General features: G+C 39.7%; 1 protein-coding gene across 1 annotated transcript in view; it reads right to left on the bottom strand.

Annotated features, from left to right (window-relative positions):
- Positions 1 to 2516: 2516 nt before the first annotated feature.
- Positions 2517 to 19367, bottom strand: part of LOC114643586 (C-type lectin domain family 4 member C-like) — a 58996-nt gene continuing 42145 nt past the window's right edge. Inside the window, exons 7-8 of the mRNA XM_051927612.1 lie at positions 9518 to 9563; positions 2517 to 2701 (exon numbers count right to left, since the gene is read on the bottom strand). Coding sequence (XP_051783572.1) covers positions 2524 to 2701; positions 9518 to 9563 — 224 coding nt within the window. The 3' untranslated portion in view covers positions 2517 to 2523. The remainder of the gene's footprint in view (positions 2702 to 9517; positions 9564 to 19367) is intronic.

The following is a 19367-nucleotide window of genomic DNA, read 5'->3' as shown; positions in this document are numbered from 1 at the left end:
TATGAAAAGAATCCAGCATTGCACGCTCAATTGTCACCTGTGAATGAGCTACAGAAATGTTCATTCTTTCAGGTTCCTTGTTGTAGGTGGAGTGTTTTTAAAGGTCCATCCGTCCATTATCCAACCCGCTATATCCTAACTACAGGGTCACGGGGGTCTGCTGGAACCAATTCCAGCCAACGCAGGGTGCAAGGCAGGAGACAAACCCCGGGCAGGGTGCCAGCCCACCACAGAGCACACACACACACACACACACACACACACACACACTAAGTGACAATTTAGAATCAAATCGAATAGAATTTAGAATTAGCCAATGCACCTAACCTGTCTTTGGACTGTGGGAGGAAACCCATGCAGACACAGGGAGAACATGCAAACTCCATGCAGGGAGGACTGGGGAAGTGAAACTGGGTATCCTAACTTTGAGGCAGCAGTGCCACCCACTGCGCCACCATGCCACCCTGTTTTCAAAGGTGAATAACATTTTTTTAAGAGAATGTAATTTGGACCTTGCAATGGTCTTGTACAGATTTCTGTGCAAGCCCTGATTTCAAAGTTTGATTGACATGTTTGCCGGATGGACAAGAGGAACTGAACTGGATGCAACACCTGCAGTTTACTCTCAGCCCATCTCTACTGCTGGTGATCCTGACAATAGTGCTTCTGCTAATGAACTGTTTTTGAACTGCATTGCTTCATTGCTTTGTGATGTGCCGGCACCCATTGCTTCACGGGGGTCTTCAATCCCCGAAATCCCTCGACCCTTGTTGATTGTGTGTCATTTCCTTGTGTTGTTTGATGCTTCACAGGATACTCCAATCTTCTGGATCGACAATCACATGTTTAAACTTCATGGGAACACAGCTAAAAGATTGTTAAGATTCAGAAAGGTAAATTGCTCAATTTATATTTACATTTTATGCACTGATTCAAAAGTTATTTTTTTTAGTTCAATTTGTTCACATGCAGTACTGTATATGGTTTAATCTGCGGTCCTTCAACTTCACATTTGTTCTTTTGTATGGGGTGCGAACATAAATCAAACATTTTCTAGGGGTGCAGGGCATAGAAAGGGCAAGGAGCCAGTGGTCTACAGTAAATGGTTCAGTCTGACTGCAGCTAAAATGATGGTCAAAAAGCTGAAAAGTTAAAGTTCAAAACAAGCATACTTTTTTGGTCTCAGTTGAAGGATGCAGACAGTATAGATCCACTATCTTTTATTCGTCAAACTTCTGCAACAGCCACAGCAATGGCATACAATACGGCCACAGACAGGCAAAAAGCTCACAAAATGTTGGCAGAATGTAATACATCCAAAATGTTGTCAACAAAAAACAAGTTAAAATGTCTAAAAAGGAGAAAATCATTATGCCTTTGAATGAATTTTATGACTCACAAGGTGCCAATGAACCCAAGGGTAGATAAAATAAGATTAGATAAACTTTATTAATCCCAATGGGAGATTTAGACGCATACAGCAGCAGAAACACAAAAAAACAAGGATGCCACAGTGACTTCAATTGTTGCAATAACAGCAACACAGCATTTTCTCATTCACAAAAACTTAGTAGAATCCCACTGTGAATAATGTTTATAATAATCACAAATGATTTTGCAATGAATTAAAAAAACATTATATCAGTGACATTTTTTACCCTGTTTTACAATAAATCAAGTAATGTGTATATCATAAAAATGAAAACACTTATTTTGAACAAAATCTGAAGTATTCTTTTACAAAAGAAAGAAGAAATTGGATGAAAAGTGATCTCTTGTCCTATTATAGATAATAACATTAACCCCAATTAAATCTGCTGTTTGCCACTTCACAGAATCCATTTGAGTCCACTTTAACCAACTCCTCACCTTTTCTTATTTATAGTCACTTACAGTACTGGGGCACACTGCAGTGACGCTAAACCCCAAAGTTAGTCTTACCATAAATACGGACTAACACCAGACCAGCACGGGATCATCCTGAACTGACAGCACACTGCGACTGACCCCATGTGACTAATGCTAAAAGATAAACACAAATGATTTTACAGTGAATTGAACAAAATGTTATATCACTGGTATGTTTTGGCTCTGTTTGTGCAATATGTGAATGATTGTCAGTTAATGTCATTTTACATGAGCAAAATTTATATTTATGTAAATGAAAACTCAATAACCTCTTGTTTACAATAAAATCTGAAGTGTTCCAGCTTTTTTTTTTTATAAAAGAATTGAGAAATTGAATGGAAAGTGATATCTTGTCCTGTTGTTGGTAATCCATCCATCCATTGTCCAACCCGCTGAATCCGAACACAGGGTCACGGGGGTCTGCTGGAGCCAATCCCAGCCAACACAGGGCACAAGGCAGGAACCAATCCCGGGCAGGGTGCCAACCCACCGCAGTTGTTGGTAATGATGTTAAGGAAAATCCCTTGTGTAAGCTCAATTATAGTTGGTGTTTGTCACTTTGTAGAAGCCATTTGAGTCCACTTTAGCCAACTGCTCAGCTCTCCCATTTACAGTTCAGTTGCACGCTGCTTCACAGATCCGTTTCATTTGTATTTCACAGTTATTATCATACCAGCCGCTGTAGTGCTCTGATTTATTCAGATGCACACAGTCCTCTCCAGCAGGATTGTGCACTGGATCAGTCCAGTTATCTGGCTCTTGACCATGGTCATATTCCCTTAGGCCCCAAAACCTACAATAGACGAAATTGAATTATAGCAGCACCAGACTGTAAGCTGCACCACATGAGACATGTATTGACACAAAAACTGTGTGTTTCACATAAATAACCAGAGAAGAAAATAAATCATTTTATTTCTCTGTGTCTTGTGAATGTGCTTCTGTCTGCTAAACCTGCAGCTGCTTGACATCTTTTGTTTAAGATGAGAAAAATAAGAATTTCTGCAAAATAGATAAACTGCATGGTGGCTCACATTTCTCTTTATTTGGTGTTGTTTTTTATTGAATGGGCAAAGGAAACACAGTGGAAGAAATCTTTAATGATCTGGAGTGTTAAACTACATTAGAGGTAATGTGAGAACCTTAGCATTAAGGTAAAGCAATGGGCACCTGAAGGAGTCATGGGGTGTTTAAGAGCTAAGTCTTTAACAGCAACTGGTCTAAGCACAAAGTAAATTTCTTTTTATTCATCTTCTTCATCAGGTATTCAAAGCTACCGGTTTTCGCTTTGTCTATCTTTCCCATCCTCATGAACAACCTTCAAAGAGAAACCTAGCAGGAAATAAATAAATCAGATTGAAAAGATTTCTAAAGAAAAACTGACACCACCCTTATCAGATCAAGTCCTTCATGTTTGATTCAAAGGCACCTTGACCCCTATGTGTGTGTGTGTGTGTGTGTGTGTGTGTCATTTGGAGACAACAACTGGTGGTCAGTGCTGATTTTACTAAACATCCATCCATCCATTATCCAACTCGCTATATCCTAACTATAAAGGGTCACGGGGGTCTGCTAGTGCCAATCCCAGCAAACACAGGGCACAAGGCAGGAAACAAACCCCGGGCAGGGTGCCAGCCCACCACAGGGCACACGCACACACACCAAGCACACACTAGAGAAAAGTTAGGATCGCCAATGCACCTCTTTGGACTGTGGTAGGAAACCAGAGTACCCGAAGAAAACACACGCAGACACAGAGAGAATATGCAAACTCCATGCAGGGAGGACCTGGGAAGCAAATTTGGGTCACCTAACTGCGAGGCAGCAGCGCTACCCACTGCGCCACCGTGCTGCCTTTACTAAACATGAACTTTGTTGTATTTTATATTACTGCACTGCGCATAACTATACAAAAATAAAGCAATTAATTAATTTCATGCTTTTTTTTCTCATTCACAAGATAATATAAAAAAGAATTGTTTAAACAGAAATTAAAGAAGTAGTAAATTTTATGCTATCATTGCAGCACACTCTGTGGCACAGTACATATTTGATATGGTGACTTAGGTGTTTAGTTATATCTTGTCCTGTTGTTGGTAAAGATGTTAAGGAAAATCCCTTGTGTGAGCTCAATTAAAGTTGCTGTTTGTCACTTTGTAGAAGCCATTTAAATATACATTTATATATAAATCCCAAGGCTGTCCATTCAGTTCTCATCTCTGTGTCACTGTGATGGCCTCACATAAGAGTTGTACAGAATATGTACAAGGGAAGTGTGACAGTGGTGAGGTCTGTGGTAGGAGAGACAGATGCATTCAATGTGGAGGTGGGAATACATCAGGGATCGGCTCTGAGCCCTTTCTTATTTGCATTGGTGATGGACAAGTTGACAGATGAGATTAGACAGGAGTCCCCGTGGACTGTGATGTTTGCTGATGACACTGTGACCTGTAGCGAGAGTAGGGAGCAGGTTGAGGAGACCCTGGAGAGGTGGAGATATGCTCTAGATAGGAGAGGAATGAAGGTCAGTAAGACCAAGACAGAATACATGTGTGTGAATGAGAGGAAGGTCAGAGGAATGGTGAGAATGCAGGGAGTAGTGTTGGCAAAGGTGGATGGGTTTAAATACTTAGTACAGTACAGAGTAACGGGGAGTGTAGAAGAGAGGTGAAAAAGACAGTGCAGGCAGGGTGGAGTGTCAGGAGTAATTTGTGACAGATGGGTATCAACAAGAGCGAAAGGGAAGGTCTACAGGATGGTAGTGAGACCAGCTATGTTATATGGGTTGGAGACGGTGGCACTGACCAGGAAGCAGTAGACAGCGCTCTAGGTGGCAAAGTTAAAGATGTTAAGATTTGCATTGGGTGTGACGAGGATGGATAGGATTACAAATGAGGACATTAGAGGGTCAGCTCAGGTTGGACGGCTTAGAGACAAAGTCAGAGAGGCGAGATTGTGCTGGTTTAGACATGTGCAGAGGAGAGATGCCGAGTATATTGGGAGAAGGATGCTAAGGATAGAGCTGCCAGGGAAGAGGAAAAGAGGAAGGCCTAAGAGAAGGTTTATGGATGTGGTGATAGATGACATGCAGGTGATGGGTGTAACAGAACAAGATGGAGAGGACAGAAATATATGGAACAAGATGATCCACTGTGGCGACCCCTACCGGGAGTAGCCATAAGAAGAAGATATTCAGTATATTGTACATATACAGTATCTTGTTTTTCTAAATATTTGGCTTTGTCAATGAATGATTTCATTCTGTTGCTTACAATTAACATGTTTTGAGTTTATCTTTGAAAGTAAAGTTTTAAAAATGCAATTTCATCACAAGTAAAGTACATTGGTCAGGATAATTAATGCAGTGACTATTAAAATCATAATCCTAAACCCTCCTACTTCTTAAACTATGGGTAATGGACATGTTCCTGATGTGTCACCAAATGACTGTGCAATGAAATTAGCAAATTTGTCCAAGTGAATTTTTTGCGGTGAGTGATATACCTTCCTCTATTTAGTGTACTAAATATAGCAGTACTATACAATCTTAGACTTAGCCTATAAACAATATCATTGATTCATCACATAGAGCTCTCATTTCTGTGGTACATAACTATAATTAATATTCCCCATGACACCCACCTGAGAAACAGTCAAGCTGAGGTGACTGGCAAGCAAAGATGTGCATAAGACAGGGAGATAGAGGACAAAGATGTGAGAGTTTTTTGGGGTGTTGTGGAGCTGAATCAGTATGGTGGGGATCTATACTGCTCAAAAAAACTAAAGGAACACTTCTGAATCAGAGTGTAGCATCAAGTCAATGAAACTTGTGGGCTATTGATCTGGTCAGTTAAGTAGCAGAGGGTGTTGTTAATCAGTTTCAGCTGCTTTGGTGTTAATGAAATTAACAACAGGAGAACTAGAGGGGCAACAATGAGGCAACCCCCAAAACAGGAAGGGTTTAACAGGTGGAGCCCACTGACATTTTTCCCTCCTCGTCTCTTATGAATGTTTGTTAATTCGTTTTGCATTTGGTTACAGTCAGTGTCACTATTGGTAGCATGAGGCAATACCTGCACCTTACAGAGGTTGCACAGGTAGTCCAACTTATCCAGGATGGAACATCAATACCTGCTATTGCCAGAAGGTTTGCTGTGTCTCCCAGCACAGTCTCAAGGGCATGGAGGAGATTCCAGGAGACAGGCAGTTACTCTAGGAGAGCTATACAGGGCCATAGAAGGTCCTTAACCTATCAGCAGTACCGGTCTTTGCTCCTTTGCCAGAGCCCTAAAAAATGGCCACTGGTGTGAATGTCTCTGACCAAACAATCAGAAACAGACTTCATGAGGGTGGCCTGAGGGCCCGACGTCCTCTAGTGGGCCATGTGCTCTCTGCCCGACACCATGGAGTTCGATTAAAACTTGCCAAAGAATACCAGAATTGGCAGGTCCAACACTGGTGCCCTGTGCTTTTCACAGATGAGAGAAGGTTCACCCTGAGCACATGTGACAGATGTGAAAGGGTCTGGAGGAGCCATTGAGAATGTTATGCTGCCTGTAACATTGTTCAGCATGACCGGTTTGGTGATGGGTCAGTGATGGTCTGGGGAGGTATATCCATGGAGGTTACACACAGACCTCTACAGGCTAGACAATGGCATCTTGACTACAATTAGGTATCGGAATGAAATCCTTGGACCCATTGTCAGACCTTTTGCTGGTGCAGTGGCTCCTGGGTTCCTTCTGGTGCACGACAATGCCTAGCCTCATGTGACGAGAGTATGCAGGCAGTTCCTGAAGGATGAAGGAATTGATACCATTGACTTGCCCCCCACGCTCGCCTGACCTCAATCCAATAGAACACCTCTGGGTGGGACATTATGTTTTGGTCCATCCAACGCCTGAGTCTGTCCAGGAGCTCAGTGATGCCCTGATCCAGATTTGGGAGGAGATCCCCCAGGACATCCCCCGACATTGTCGGGCATGCATACGAGCATGTGGTGGGCATACAAACTACTAAGTATGATTTGGAGTTGCTGCAATGAAATTTTGGCAAAATGGATTTGCCTGCCACATAATTTTTCCCCTTTAATTTTCAGGGTGTCTTTGAATTCAGCCCTCTGTAGGTTGATCATTTTGATTTCCATCAAATGATGTGGCATCCTTTCATTCCTAACACATTAGCCAGTCCATATCACTATACTGTAGATAGCCAGCAGGATCTTTTTTCCCATTGAGATCTGATGTGTTTTCAAAGTGTTCCTTTAATTTTTTTGAGCAGTTTATATATACAGTGCCATGGCAGGGTTTTATGCTAAATGCAGTTTCAGTGATCAGGTACAAATGCTCGGTTCCTTATCATGTGCTTCCCATTATGGCATACAATGAATCCAATTCAGTTAAAGACATACAAAGAAGATATTGTATTAAGTTTAACATGACGACATCCTTACCTTAACCCTATTGAAAAATGGCTCATAAATTTTATTCTATTGAGATTATGAAGGGTATGTTTGTTGGACCATTGAGAGCTGTAAGAGCACCAGAAAATTTTAAGAGTGTGGAAGGCTGTGACTCGGACTTTGGTATTCAGCACGGTGTCAGTCTGTAGCACTAAACACTGCAAAGTGGATTGTTCACTGAATTCTTCATTAACATTTATCCTGTCACCCATATAAATTATAAATAGTGCAATACAGTAATCCCTCGCTGTATCGCGCTTCGCCTTTCGCGGCTTCACTCTATCGCAGATTTTATATGTAAGCATATTTAAATATATATCGTGGATTTTTTGTTGGTTCACGGATTTCTGCGGACAATGGGCCTTTTAATTTCTTGTACATGCTTCCTCAGTTGGTTTGCCCAGTTGATTTCATGCAAGGGACGCTATTGGCAGATGGCTGAGAAGCTACCCAGCTTACTTTTCTCTCTCTCTCTCTTGCGCTGACTTTCTCTGATCCTGACGTATGGGGATTGAGCAGGGGGGTGTTCGCACACCTAGACGATACGGACGCTCGTCTAAAAATGCTGAAAGATTATCTTCATGTTGCTACCTTCTGTGCAGCTGCTTCCTGGAGCGACATGCTTCACTGTGCTTCACATACTTAAAAGCACGAAGGGCACGTATTGATTTTCGATTGTTTGTTTTTCTCTCTCTCTCTCTCTCTCTGCTCCTGATGGAGGGGGTGTGAGCTGCCGCCTTCAACAGCTTTGTGCCACGGTGCTTTGCATACTTAAAAGCCAAACAGTCCTATTGATTTGTTTGCTTTTCTGTATCTCTCTGACACGCTCTGCTCCTGATGCGCACTCCTTTGAAGAGGAAGATATGTTTGCATTCTTTTAATTGTGAGACGGAACTGTCATCTCTGTCTTGTCATGGAGCACAGTTTAAACTTTTGAAAAAGAGACAAATGTTTGTTTGCAGTGTTTGAATAACGTTCCTGTCTCTCTACAACCTCCTGTGTTTCTGCGCAAATCTGTGACCCAAGCATGACAATATAAAAATAACCATATAAACATATGGTTTCTACTTTACAGAATTTCTTATTTCGCGGGTGGCTCTGTAATGCAACCCCCGCGATGGAGGAGGGATTACTGTATTTTAAGATATAATTTAGTTACATAACTCAACCTTTTTTTACTCATTTTATTGTATTTTTAAATGAAAACTGGAATATGCTGAACAATTTATAAACTCAGAATGTATTGCTAATGGTGCAGCTTATTTGAAAAATGCTCTTTAAAATAATTATGTTATGTAAGGCAAGTCAAATGGGGATGAATAATTATTTTTTAACTACTTTATTCCTTATCCATATTATGATTCAATTGACTAAGTTAAGTGACTATTTATACTATTGTATCCTTCTACTGAACGCCACAAAATAATTTTTTTTTACTCTTCACAAAAATAATTCTCTTAGCTTTATTAAAGCTTACTTTATTAAAGCTTCCCTGTTTTGAAAGATAATTATTATTGTTTTATTAACAACATGCTCATTTCCCACTTTTCACTTTGAATAATATTCCTCTGAGAAATGGGTTTGAAAGGAAACAGAAACATTTACTCTTTTTATTATATGACTTTTTTGTCTATTTAAGGCTATGCTGTTTTTAGTATAATATTCCTCTTCTTGGGTCCCAGTATGGTATTGATCTTCTTATTTGGGTCCTTGGATTAAAATCGACAGTGGTCTCCCCTAGACTTTCTCATATACTTATATATACGGATGGATTTTGAGGAGTAAACTGCAAGACAATAATTATATTTTTATATTATGCACAGTAAAGAAGCATCAACAACAAATCAAATCAAATTAATAATATATTGAACAAGTGAAAGTGTACTCAAGTTATAGTGTTTACAGACACACATACAAACACACAGACACACAGACATAATTCCAAAAATGGTATTGAGGTCTAAAACATTAAGATTCATCATTTTTGGAGGATTCTAATACTTTCCCTATATTTCGTATATGAGAAAGTAAAACGTATAAGAACTTTGGTCTTACAGTAATGAGTTCAAACTGACTGAGGCAGCTCAGCAGTGTCTGCTCCTCTCTAACTCACAATTGCTGATTTCTGTCATAAGTTAATTTTCTTACCTTCCTTTTGAGTCCTGAGGTCTGTTATCCACCCATAGAAAATGACCTTCGATCATTTGATCTGACAGTCCAATCCAGTAGGATGTCTCTTCACCTGTTTTGTTTCCTAAGTTTGTCAATAAAAACTCCTGAAAAAAATAAACCATCAGTAAATTCTTCACTGGAATCTTTACATTTCCTTGTACAATGGAGTGACATATCCTGCAGGTTTGGTTCAACTTTCTCCTCTAATCCCTCAGTCTCTCCTTAGACATACTGACCATCCTCACTTCACCTCAGTTCTTCCTCACAGTCCCTTTAAGTTAACCCCACCATGATGAACACCGTACCTGCTCTGTCTCACTCTCTATGATCGCTAGATTCCCCCTAATTGATGTGCAGTTGTCTTGACTTTTGTTCCAGTTCATTTTATCAGTGAAGAAGAAATAACACTTGGAGTGGAAGAGCAATGAGTTCTGTGGACAAACTGATCAGGAATGACCTGAAAAAGAAAAAACAAAAGAAAAAAAGTGATGGAGAAAAAACAACTACAGATCTGAGTGTTTAGTGTCTGGTCTGGAAAACTGAAATTCACAAACACTAGACAGTTGAGCCACAGAAGATCAGGAATTTGGAAAATAGAAAAAATGTTGTGTTTAATACAATGCACAGAGACTCAGACAAACATCAAATCATGATAAGTTGTATTAAATTAGTTTAAACCTAAAAATTGTCCAGTTTTCTATAATACTATGTTTGGTTTGGGCTAAGATATCTCCAAGTAAACAACTGTTTTTAGTTTAAATTGACTTAAACATGTTTCTTTGTTTACTGTGGAATTGTGATGAAACCTGAGAAACAGAGAAGCACACAAACACCTATGATGTACTGGGGCTGTGCATTTGCTATTTTAGTTTTATACCCAATGTGACAGCCACCTTGAAGAGAATTAAGGAGCAGCTTGTAGTGTATAAACTAGAACAGCATTGTTATGTTCATGACTGTTTTATCATGCTGTCAACTAAACTACACTCTTTTCTTAATGGAGGATATCAAGACATGTCAAAACCAACTATACACTTGTTACCTGTAACCTCTTGCCTGTAATGGACCTCATGTATTCTACCCTAGGCACCTCTAATGGCAGGCTGTTTCCTGACAGATACTGCCTTGTACTTTCACTTGTTTACTTCTACCTTCAATAGTGGACTCCACAAAAGAATCCAGTGCGTCCTTAAAGGACCACAGCTGCAAAAAGAATGGAGAATCCTGCCCCTTGGATTATCGCTTATTATGATAATTACACAAAGGCATTTAGTTTTAGGCTTTTACTTGTAAATGATATTTATTTTTATTGGAACCAATTAAAGTGTATATAAGATGATACAAACAATTATACAATCTGGGTGCTTTAACACTAGAATTACCAAAGCTTACGAAAAAGTTCTAAATCCAGCTCACCTTAAATCCATTCGCACCTCTCCATCAGCCTCTTTTGTCTTGTAAATGTGTTGATCAGCAAAAGCAGCAAGCAGCCTGCTATCCCATCCTCCCACCAACACAGAAATGGCAAAAATCTCTCCCAGCTCAAGCTTTGTTTATCAGGGAGGGAGGTAGTAGCTAGAGCTGTATAAGATAAAAAATATGTTGTTATTTTTTGAACACATGCATTTCATGTGTGTTCCATGTCTACAAAGATCTATGTAAGTGTAGGATGACAGGAAATACAAGAAATGTTGAACATATACCTAAAAGACAAACTTTTTCCATGTTTTACTTCTTTTTGACATGAAGTATATAATGTGTGAAGTAAGCACTTTCACAAGAGGTACAAATATAACAGAACAAGCTCGCTTTTATTCAAGACTATAAACCGAAGAAAAAGACAAGGGCATGCTCACAAAGTACACGTGTAATGCCATGAAAAACGCCTGCTGACACTTTGTTTGATCTTATTCAGGAAAAGATCCCAGTCACCCCATGGGAGTAAGACTTTCCGAGACTAAGGTCATAAAGCTTATGAAACCATTTCTGGACAAAGGCAGAACTGTAACAACAGTTACATGGAGCTCCCACATGCAGCTATAGACTCTTCAGTATGCTAACGACTCTCCACGCTAGTGTTTAGATCTGGACGGTGTATGTGCCCAAAAAAGAAGTCTGACTGCATTCTCGTACCATTGCTCGCGTACTGAAGTGTCAGCAGGTATTTTTCATGGCATTACACGTGTACTTTGTGAGCATGCCCTTGTCTTTTTCTTCGGTTTATAGTCTTCAATAAAAGCAAGCTTGTTCTGTTATACTTGTACCTCTTGTGAAAGTGCTTATTTGATATTTGGACTTCAGTCTTCACACATTATATACTTCATGTCAAAAACAAGTAAAACATGGAAAAAGTTTGTCTTTTAGGTATATGTTCAACATTTCTTGTATTTCCTGTCATCCTACACTTACATAGATCTTTGTAGACATGGAACACACATGAAATGCATGTGTTCAAAAAATAACAACATATTTTTTATCCTATACAGCTCTAGGTACCACCTCCCTCCCTGATAAACAAGGCTTGAACTGGGAGAGATTTTTGCCATTTCTGTGTTGGTGGGAGGATGGGATAGCAGGTTGCTTGCTGCTTTTTCTGATCAACATATTTACAAGACAAAACAGGATGATGGAGAGGTGTGAATGGATTTAAGGTGGGCCAGATTTACAAGTTTTTTCTTAAGCTTTGGTAATTCTACTGTTAAAGCACCCAGATTGTATGATTGTTTGTATAACCTTATATACACTTTAATTGGTTCCAATAAAAATAAACATCATTTACAAGTAAAAGCCTAAAACTAAATGCCTTTGTGCAATTATCATAATAAGCAATAATCCAAGGGGTTAAATCTTCATTCCATCCAAGCAGAAGTAGCAAGATGCTGAGGATCACTCCACTCCCAGGTATCCTCTGTCCTTGCAGGTCATGTGTTCTCAAGCAAAGCAAAGGTATTTAATGAGCAAGATAAAACTTTTCAGCAGTTTTATAACAGCAGCTTCTATGTGAGGAGTGTGCCCCCCTGTATCAGCTCCGCCTTTCTGCGGCCCAAACAGGACACACACACCCATAGCAGAGCATGTTGACATTATCTTTTGCAGTTTCTCACAACATATGAAAATGCTTTTTTTCACTGGTATCATCAGAAGGTTCAAGGTCAGTTTATGAAGATTCCAAGCTAAGTGAACAAAGTTTAAAATTAACAAATAATAAATAAGAAAAAAAACCTCTAAAGCACAGCTTATTGTTCCAACTTTTCCAGCATGCATTACACTCCTGTTTATTGATAAGACTTTAGACTAAGAAGTCAAAAGCCCACTTTCCTGAACCACAACAGGGAAAGCAAAAGTGTTAATGTAGACTTTTTCTGATTTGTGAGCCTCGTTCATAAATTGTGCAGATCTCTTCATATTTTTGACTTTTGACTCACTCAACCTATATTTAATTGGGCATCACTTGGGGTATCTTGTTGATTTTCTTTAATTAATTACCAGCATTGCCAAAGATAAAACTTAATTAACTGAGTGATCATACACAATGCCCTATCATTATTTTCCTCAAACGTTTGTTTTTTCTTGTTATTGAAAAGGCTAAATGTGATGATATGTTTACAGTGCATATCATCATTTCTTTTGCATTAAAAAATATCTGATTTTGTGCTTGTGCTTGTTTTCATCAAATTATGGTGTCATGGTTAGACCATTTTACTTTTTTAAACTTCCATCAAAAGACCAAAAACTTCACGATATAATGAAAGTATTGTCATTTGATAGTTTTTCAATCAACTTATGATCCCTTTTTAAAGGGTCGGGTTTACAAACTATTACTTAAAACATTTTTGTAAATTGGCTAATTAAGAAGTGTTTGGGGAAACCCGTGATAAACAGGTGAATTGTGAAGTGCCTTGTTACCCTCTAAGAGCATTGATTTCAGGAAACAAGCTGCCTGTTACATGCCAGCAAGAACCAATTAAAAACCCAACCTACTGTAACAAATCTACCTGCTTGCAGTGGTGAATTCTTACATTTCTTCTCCTTTAAATAAAACTACACATATCTGAATTTTTCTGCTTCATTTGTCTGACACATTTTCCAAAATTAGATAATACAATTATAGTGGAATACTCTATGCAATTAAGTGTATAAAAGTAAGTATAAAAACTGTGAGCACCATACACTCACCATGTAGAATACTACGATGCAAAGCAAAGCCAACCAGGGCTGCCAGTAACAAAATACACAAGAAGAGAAGCACTTTGAAACAACAGGCCTTCTTATTCACATTGGGAGGAGGCACTGGAGCTGTTGGGGGAGAAAAGAAGACATATTGTAAACAAGTGTTTAGCAGTTAAATGTTACTCACCTACTGAAACTAAAACACAAGATATTAGTCAATTTCTCTGCAACACATTGAAATGCTGTCAACTCCTTTGAAGATTTTGTGCCAACATTTTATCTTATTGGACGAGTTTTTGAGTTAGGTTAGTATTTGAGTTAGGTTCTCATAGTGTATAAAAATGGAAAAGATTCAATGTACAACTGGGAAATGCAAGTCTGTGTAATTTTTGTATTCTTTATTTCATCATTTTTATAATTGTATTCTATTTTGTTACTGTATACAGTTGTGAGTATGCTATTTGTACATTGCAGTTATTGTACTGGCTATCTGCCTGCTGTCATTTTAATTAATGCTGAAAAGGTGTAGCCCCTGTTGTACTAGACACACAATTGAACTGAGGCCTCTGAGGGTTATGATCTGAGTATTCATATCTGCAGAGTATTCTTTGATAATTGTGAACCAAATGTAACACACGTTAAGGTAAGCTGCCTAGCCACTGAGGTTACATTCTGAAACAAACATTACAAAATGGTATACAGTCTCTGAGGTCACAGGTCAGGTCAGTTCGGGGAGTATGCACTGGTACTGCATGTGGAAGATGAAACAGCTAGGGATCCCTGTTGACAAACCCCTCTAGAAATGACCATGTATCTGCTGTAGACAGGTGTTACACGAGCATCCCCTTGGCCTGGTGCAGCCGCAACAGGTCCTCAACAATGAGGATCCTGTGAGCCAGATCACTCTGGAGGAATCTCAAAAATCGAAAATGTGCCTCATTCAGGACTCCGTGAACAACCACTCATTTGACATAAATTCAAATCAGCGGTACCCAAGGATTTTTCTAAGAGACACAGTACCAAAGGAGTCCAGTCTTCATCTCAGGTCACTGGATAGCGTCCCTGTCTCACAACAATAAAGCAAAAGAAAAAGTACCAGGACTCTAATGACTGGACCTTCATCCTTTTGCAAAGATATCAAATACCCCTTTCCAGGGACCTCATGCTCTCCCAGTCTGTCTACTGACTTCATAGGAAGAGTCACCAGAGACATTAATGTTGCTGCAGAGGTAAGTAAACCTCTTGACGTGGTCAACACTCTCACTGCAAATAGACACACTACTGATGTCTGTGCCCAAGAGGTTATTAAAGGCCTGAATCTTGATTTTTATTCAGGACACTCGCAAGCCAAGACACTCAGAGTCCTTGCTCAGACTCTCAAGAGCCCCGATCAGAGCCTTTATTGACTCTGCGAAGATCACAGAATCATTGGCAACGTCAAGGTCAGTGAATCCTTCATTACCAACTGATGCTCCACAGCTGATGGACCACATGCTAGCCTGTACACTGGTAGTGTGAGTGCTGCGCAGAGCAGAGGCAGAACCACTGTGTACTTCCCAGTTGATTCAAGGGTTTGTCAGGGGTGTGTTCTTACTCCTACCCTGTAAAAATATCTACAGGTTCAAATTTAATGAAATGCAAGTAAGGCGGCAGTGTATCTGGAGAATATTTTTTACAACACTTTAGGATGTTGTGCCTTATTTCATGTCTAAATAAAGACATGCAATAAGTGATATTTTAGGACTGATGATCCTTTGCTTATGCACAGAGTGTGAAAAGCATTCTGACATCACCAAAGTTTGCAGATATTATTGATAGCTGGGTGCTGAATGTTACTTATATGTGAAACCTGAGCCATATACTGTAAATTTGCTAATAAAACATCATTTTTGGTTGCCACAAAAAGGCCTGGAAGGCTGTTTTTTTCTGCTGCTTGGGAGCAAGGGCATGATATGAGGTAAGGTGTGTTTGCATCTTGGTAACACATTCAGGTGAAGTGGTTGCAATGGAGTTGCACCCCTAGCGTAGTCCAGCAGTAGCACAGCAAGTAAATAAATAACCATCTTCTGATTAATTAAAAGTACATAATAAACGGAGTTTACCAGTAAAGAAAAGTAAAGAAATACTACTTAAGTCAGGCACATAGGGTCCAAGCAAAAGCATGTATAAAAAGTGAGTATTTTATAAGGAAAGGAAGTTTCAAAAGACATTCATAAAGAAAAGACTAGAAGAGATAAAAAAAAACACATTAAGTGAGCATCTTTAAGTGTGTGAGTAGCAACAGGATGAAGGTGTGGAGTAATAGTGTGAGTAATATTACACTATTCCAGTGTGGTGCTGAGGTATCACCCATTGCACGGCTGCACTCAGATTTTAATCTGGATGGTTCGCTGTATGGTGGGTGCGACAACACGCTGTAATCAGCTCATGCTCCCAGCCTCCTCCTCCTTACATAGGGCTAGTAGTTATTAGACAGGAAATTACTTCATTTAAACCCATATGTAATACATTCTGTCACCCAAATCTAAATATATAAAATTCTTTTCGCGTTTGAAATGGAAATTATGTATGAGCGTTTGAAAAGGAAATTACGTATGACCACAGAACATATCGCGTTTGAAATGGAAATTACGTATGACCACAGAACATATTATAATACAGTTTTTTAAATTTCAGATACCCACAATGCCACCAAAAAAACAAGTTATTGGGGAACTTGGGGAACCGTCAACATCGACAAAAAGAGTCGGGTTACACAGAGAAAGTGAGAGAGAAGCAGATCGAGAGAGAAGGCTCGCTGTCAACGTATACAACAATCACAATTGAGGGCCTCACAAACACCCGAACAACGTGATGAGCAGAATCGAATTCGACAGATGCAGTATTCACAGGCTACCACATCACACAGGTGTCAGGGTCTGTATATGGAGGGATTCAATTATAACATTGAAAAAGATTATTGCCTACATCCAAAAGTTACAATAGAAGAAATGGACATCGTGTGTGAGTACTGCCAAGCAAAGAAGTTTAAATTTGAATCACGTGGGATGTGTTGTTGAGACGGCAAAGTGAAATTAACACCTTTAAGCCATCCACTAGATTGGAGGTCTGCTATTCGCATTTTTGTCTTGTTAAAATGTGTTACATTAGGAGAATAAAAGTATATATGCAGCAGTGTAGGTGTTAAGGTGTAGTCAGTGCCTTTTCAGATGATCTAACATAATTGCCATTTACAGACAAACATTTTTTGACAAAGTTGTGAATAATTATAATGTCCTGTGGGTAAATCAAAAATTCCTGTGAAATTAAAAACACACAATTAAAAGTGGGCACTAATCTGTATCTACAGTGTAAGCATACATTTAGTATGTCACTGGACTCTGTGCAAATATATCTCATAAAAGCTGATTTTTACTCACATAACCTGATTAAGCACAGAAGCTGACACATGGAAATGCCAAGCAAGCAATATGACAAAAAGATAGACTAGGACAAATGGAAACTGTGCGCAGTCAGACAGTGAGGTGCTGTAACCATGTGATATTTCTATCTGTTAAGTCAGCACAGAATTGTATCCTTGTTTGGAGAGCATTGTTGCCTTGTTTGGAATTGCATGCTCCTCTGAAGGGGTCCTTGGGTGTGGAGACACAGTATAAAGTCTTGGAACATTGCCCGGCACACCTCTGAAGCCAATGAACGGATGGAAGACGTCACCACCTGTTCCTGAAAAATGCCTTCCACATCTGCACTGACGACACCAACAGACTCCACTCCTCGGCCTCCCACTCCAGTACCGGGTCTTATCACTGGTTTCATTCGTCTTTGTACTATCTGCAGTGTAAGCTGACATTAAACAAAGTTAAGTTATTTCTCTTATTTGATTTCTTATCGCCGTTTCACTAGGGAGGGGTATCGTCTTTTATGTTATATCTATATGGATTCAGGTTAAGTAACATGCCGCAATCACAAAAGAACTCATTCAAAGGGAGCAAGCGCCCCATGCAGGACACTTAGGGTTTAAATGTAACAAGTCATATCGTGTGTAGTGCCCCTTCCACATCACTGTACCTGGAAGCAAGCAGTTGTTCATTTTAATTCAAAGGTTTTTGCCATTTCTGCACTGCTGTATAATTATAAGTCTTTGTTAGGTCCACCCGTTGTATTTAGGGAGTATGTTATACATGGAATTTGACTTTTGGGTGTCTGGGCTTTCCCTTAAGGATAGGGTGAGAAGCTCAGTCATCCGGGAGGGGCTCAGAGTAGAGCCGCTGCTCCTCCGCATCGAGAGGAGTCAGATGAGGTGGCTCGGGCATCTGATCAAGATGCCTCCTGGACGCCTCCCTGGTGAGGTGTTCCGGGCACGTCTAACCGGGAGGAGGCCCCGGGGAAGACCCAGGACACGCTGGAGGGACTATGTCTCTCGACTGGCCTGGGAACGCCTTGGGATTCTCCCGGAAGAGCTAGAAGAAGTGGCCGAGGAGAGGGAAGTCTGGGCATCTCTGCTCAAGCTGCTGCCCCCGCGACCCGACCTCGGATAAGCGGGAGACAATGGATGGATGGATGGATGGATGGGTTTAGTTACTGATTATTGTGGTCTTGTATGCAAAGAGGAGCAAAAGAAAAAATGTTCCTGAAAGACATTTTATAAATTATTACACTGAGGTGAGGTCTGCCATTCAAGTTCAGAGTGTTATCTTTCTTTTTCAAAGTAGAAAAATGCAGTTTAGTTTAACATTTAATAATGATAAAGAGAGAAGTTCCTTGCAGCAGATTCAGGAAGTAGGCATTCAGACATATTAGCATGTAGCTCAGACATTCTCTTAAGATGGCTGGAGGGGCATTGAAGAAAAGTTATTGTGTGCCAACTCAGTAGATTAGGAGTAGCTGTGAAACTAACATAGAAAATGCATAAATCTGTTTGTGGCTGATGAGAGAGGAGGCAGCCTGGAGCTCATTTACCCTCAATGAATGGTAGTACATAGCTGAGGATTCTAGTGATGTATTTTATAAGTGTAACTTAACATGAAGCCAGACATGTACTACAGTGAATTGTATCTAAATAAATAGAGAAAGCTGGCTTGTTCGAGAGGCAATGCTTGCAATCACATCACAAAAAAAAACCCCTCATTATATCAAAGGTGAATGACAATGCAGTACAGTGAAGCGTCCATTATCAACTTTACCTGCCATTGACAGAGAAACAGACAAGATCGACAAGTGGGAAGTATATTTAAAAATTAAACTAATCTGAATTCTTTCTGTAGAGTTCAGTGGCCATTTTAAATATTTAAAATATTTGAATAATAACACATCTGAGATGCGCAGCACATACCCTCCTGGTGTCCAGCTTTCCAGTCCCTTGTTGCTTCTGCTGTGTTGTAAATATCTTCAGTGGGTTTCTCCAGTGAGGTGTAGATGTTGTCCATCTCCATGACTGCTAATGTTTGCTAAGCAAGTAAATCAAAGATTAAATGATAATTCTTTCTTTCTCTTTCTCTTCTCTTCTCTTCTCTTCTCTTCTCTTCTCTTCTCTTCTCTTCTCTTCTCTTCTCTTCTCTTCTCTTCTCTTCTCTTCTCTTCTGGGACAGGATGTTGTGTGTGTTTTCTAATGTTATGCTGACACATACACATTAACACCGGAACACCATAGCTGGAA

This window comes from Erpetoichthys calabaricus, chromosome 5 (assembly GCF_900747795.2).
Source record: "Erpetoichthys calabaricus chromosome 5, fErpCal1.3, whole genome shotgun sequence".
NCBI lineage: Eukaryota > Metazoa > Chordata > Cladistia > Polypteriformes > Polypteridae > Erpetoichthys > Erpetoichthys calabaricus.
Note: the sequence above shows the minus strand (reverse complement) of the source record. Positions and strands in the feature narration are given on the sequence as shown.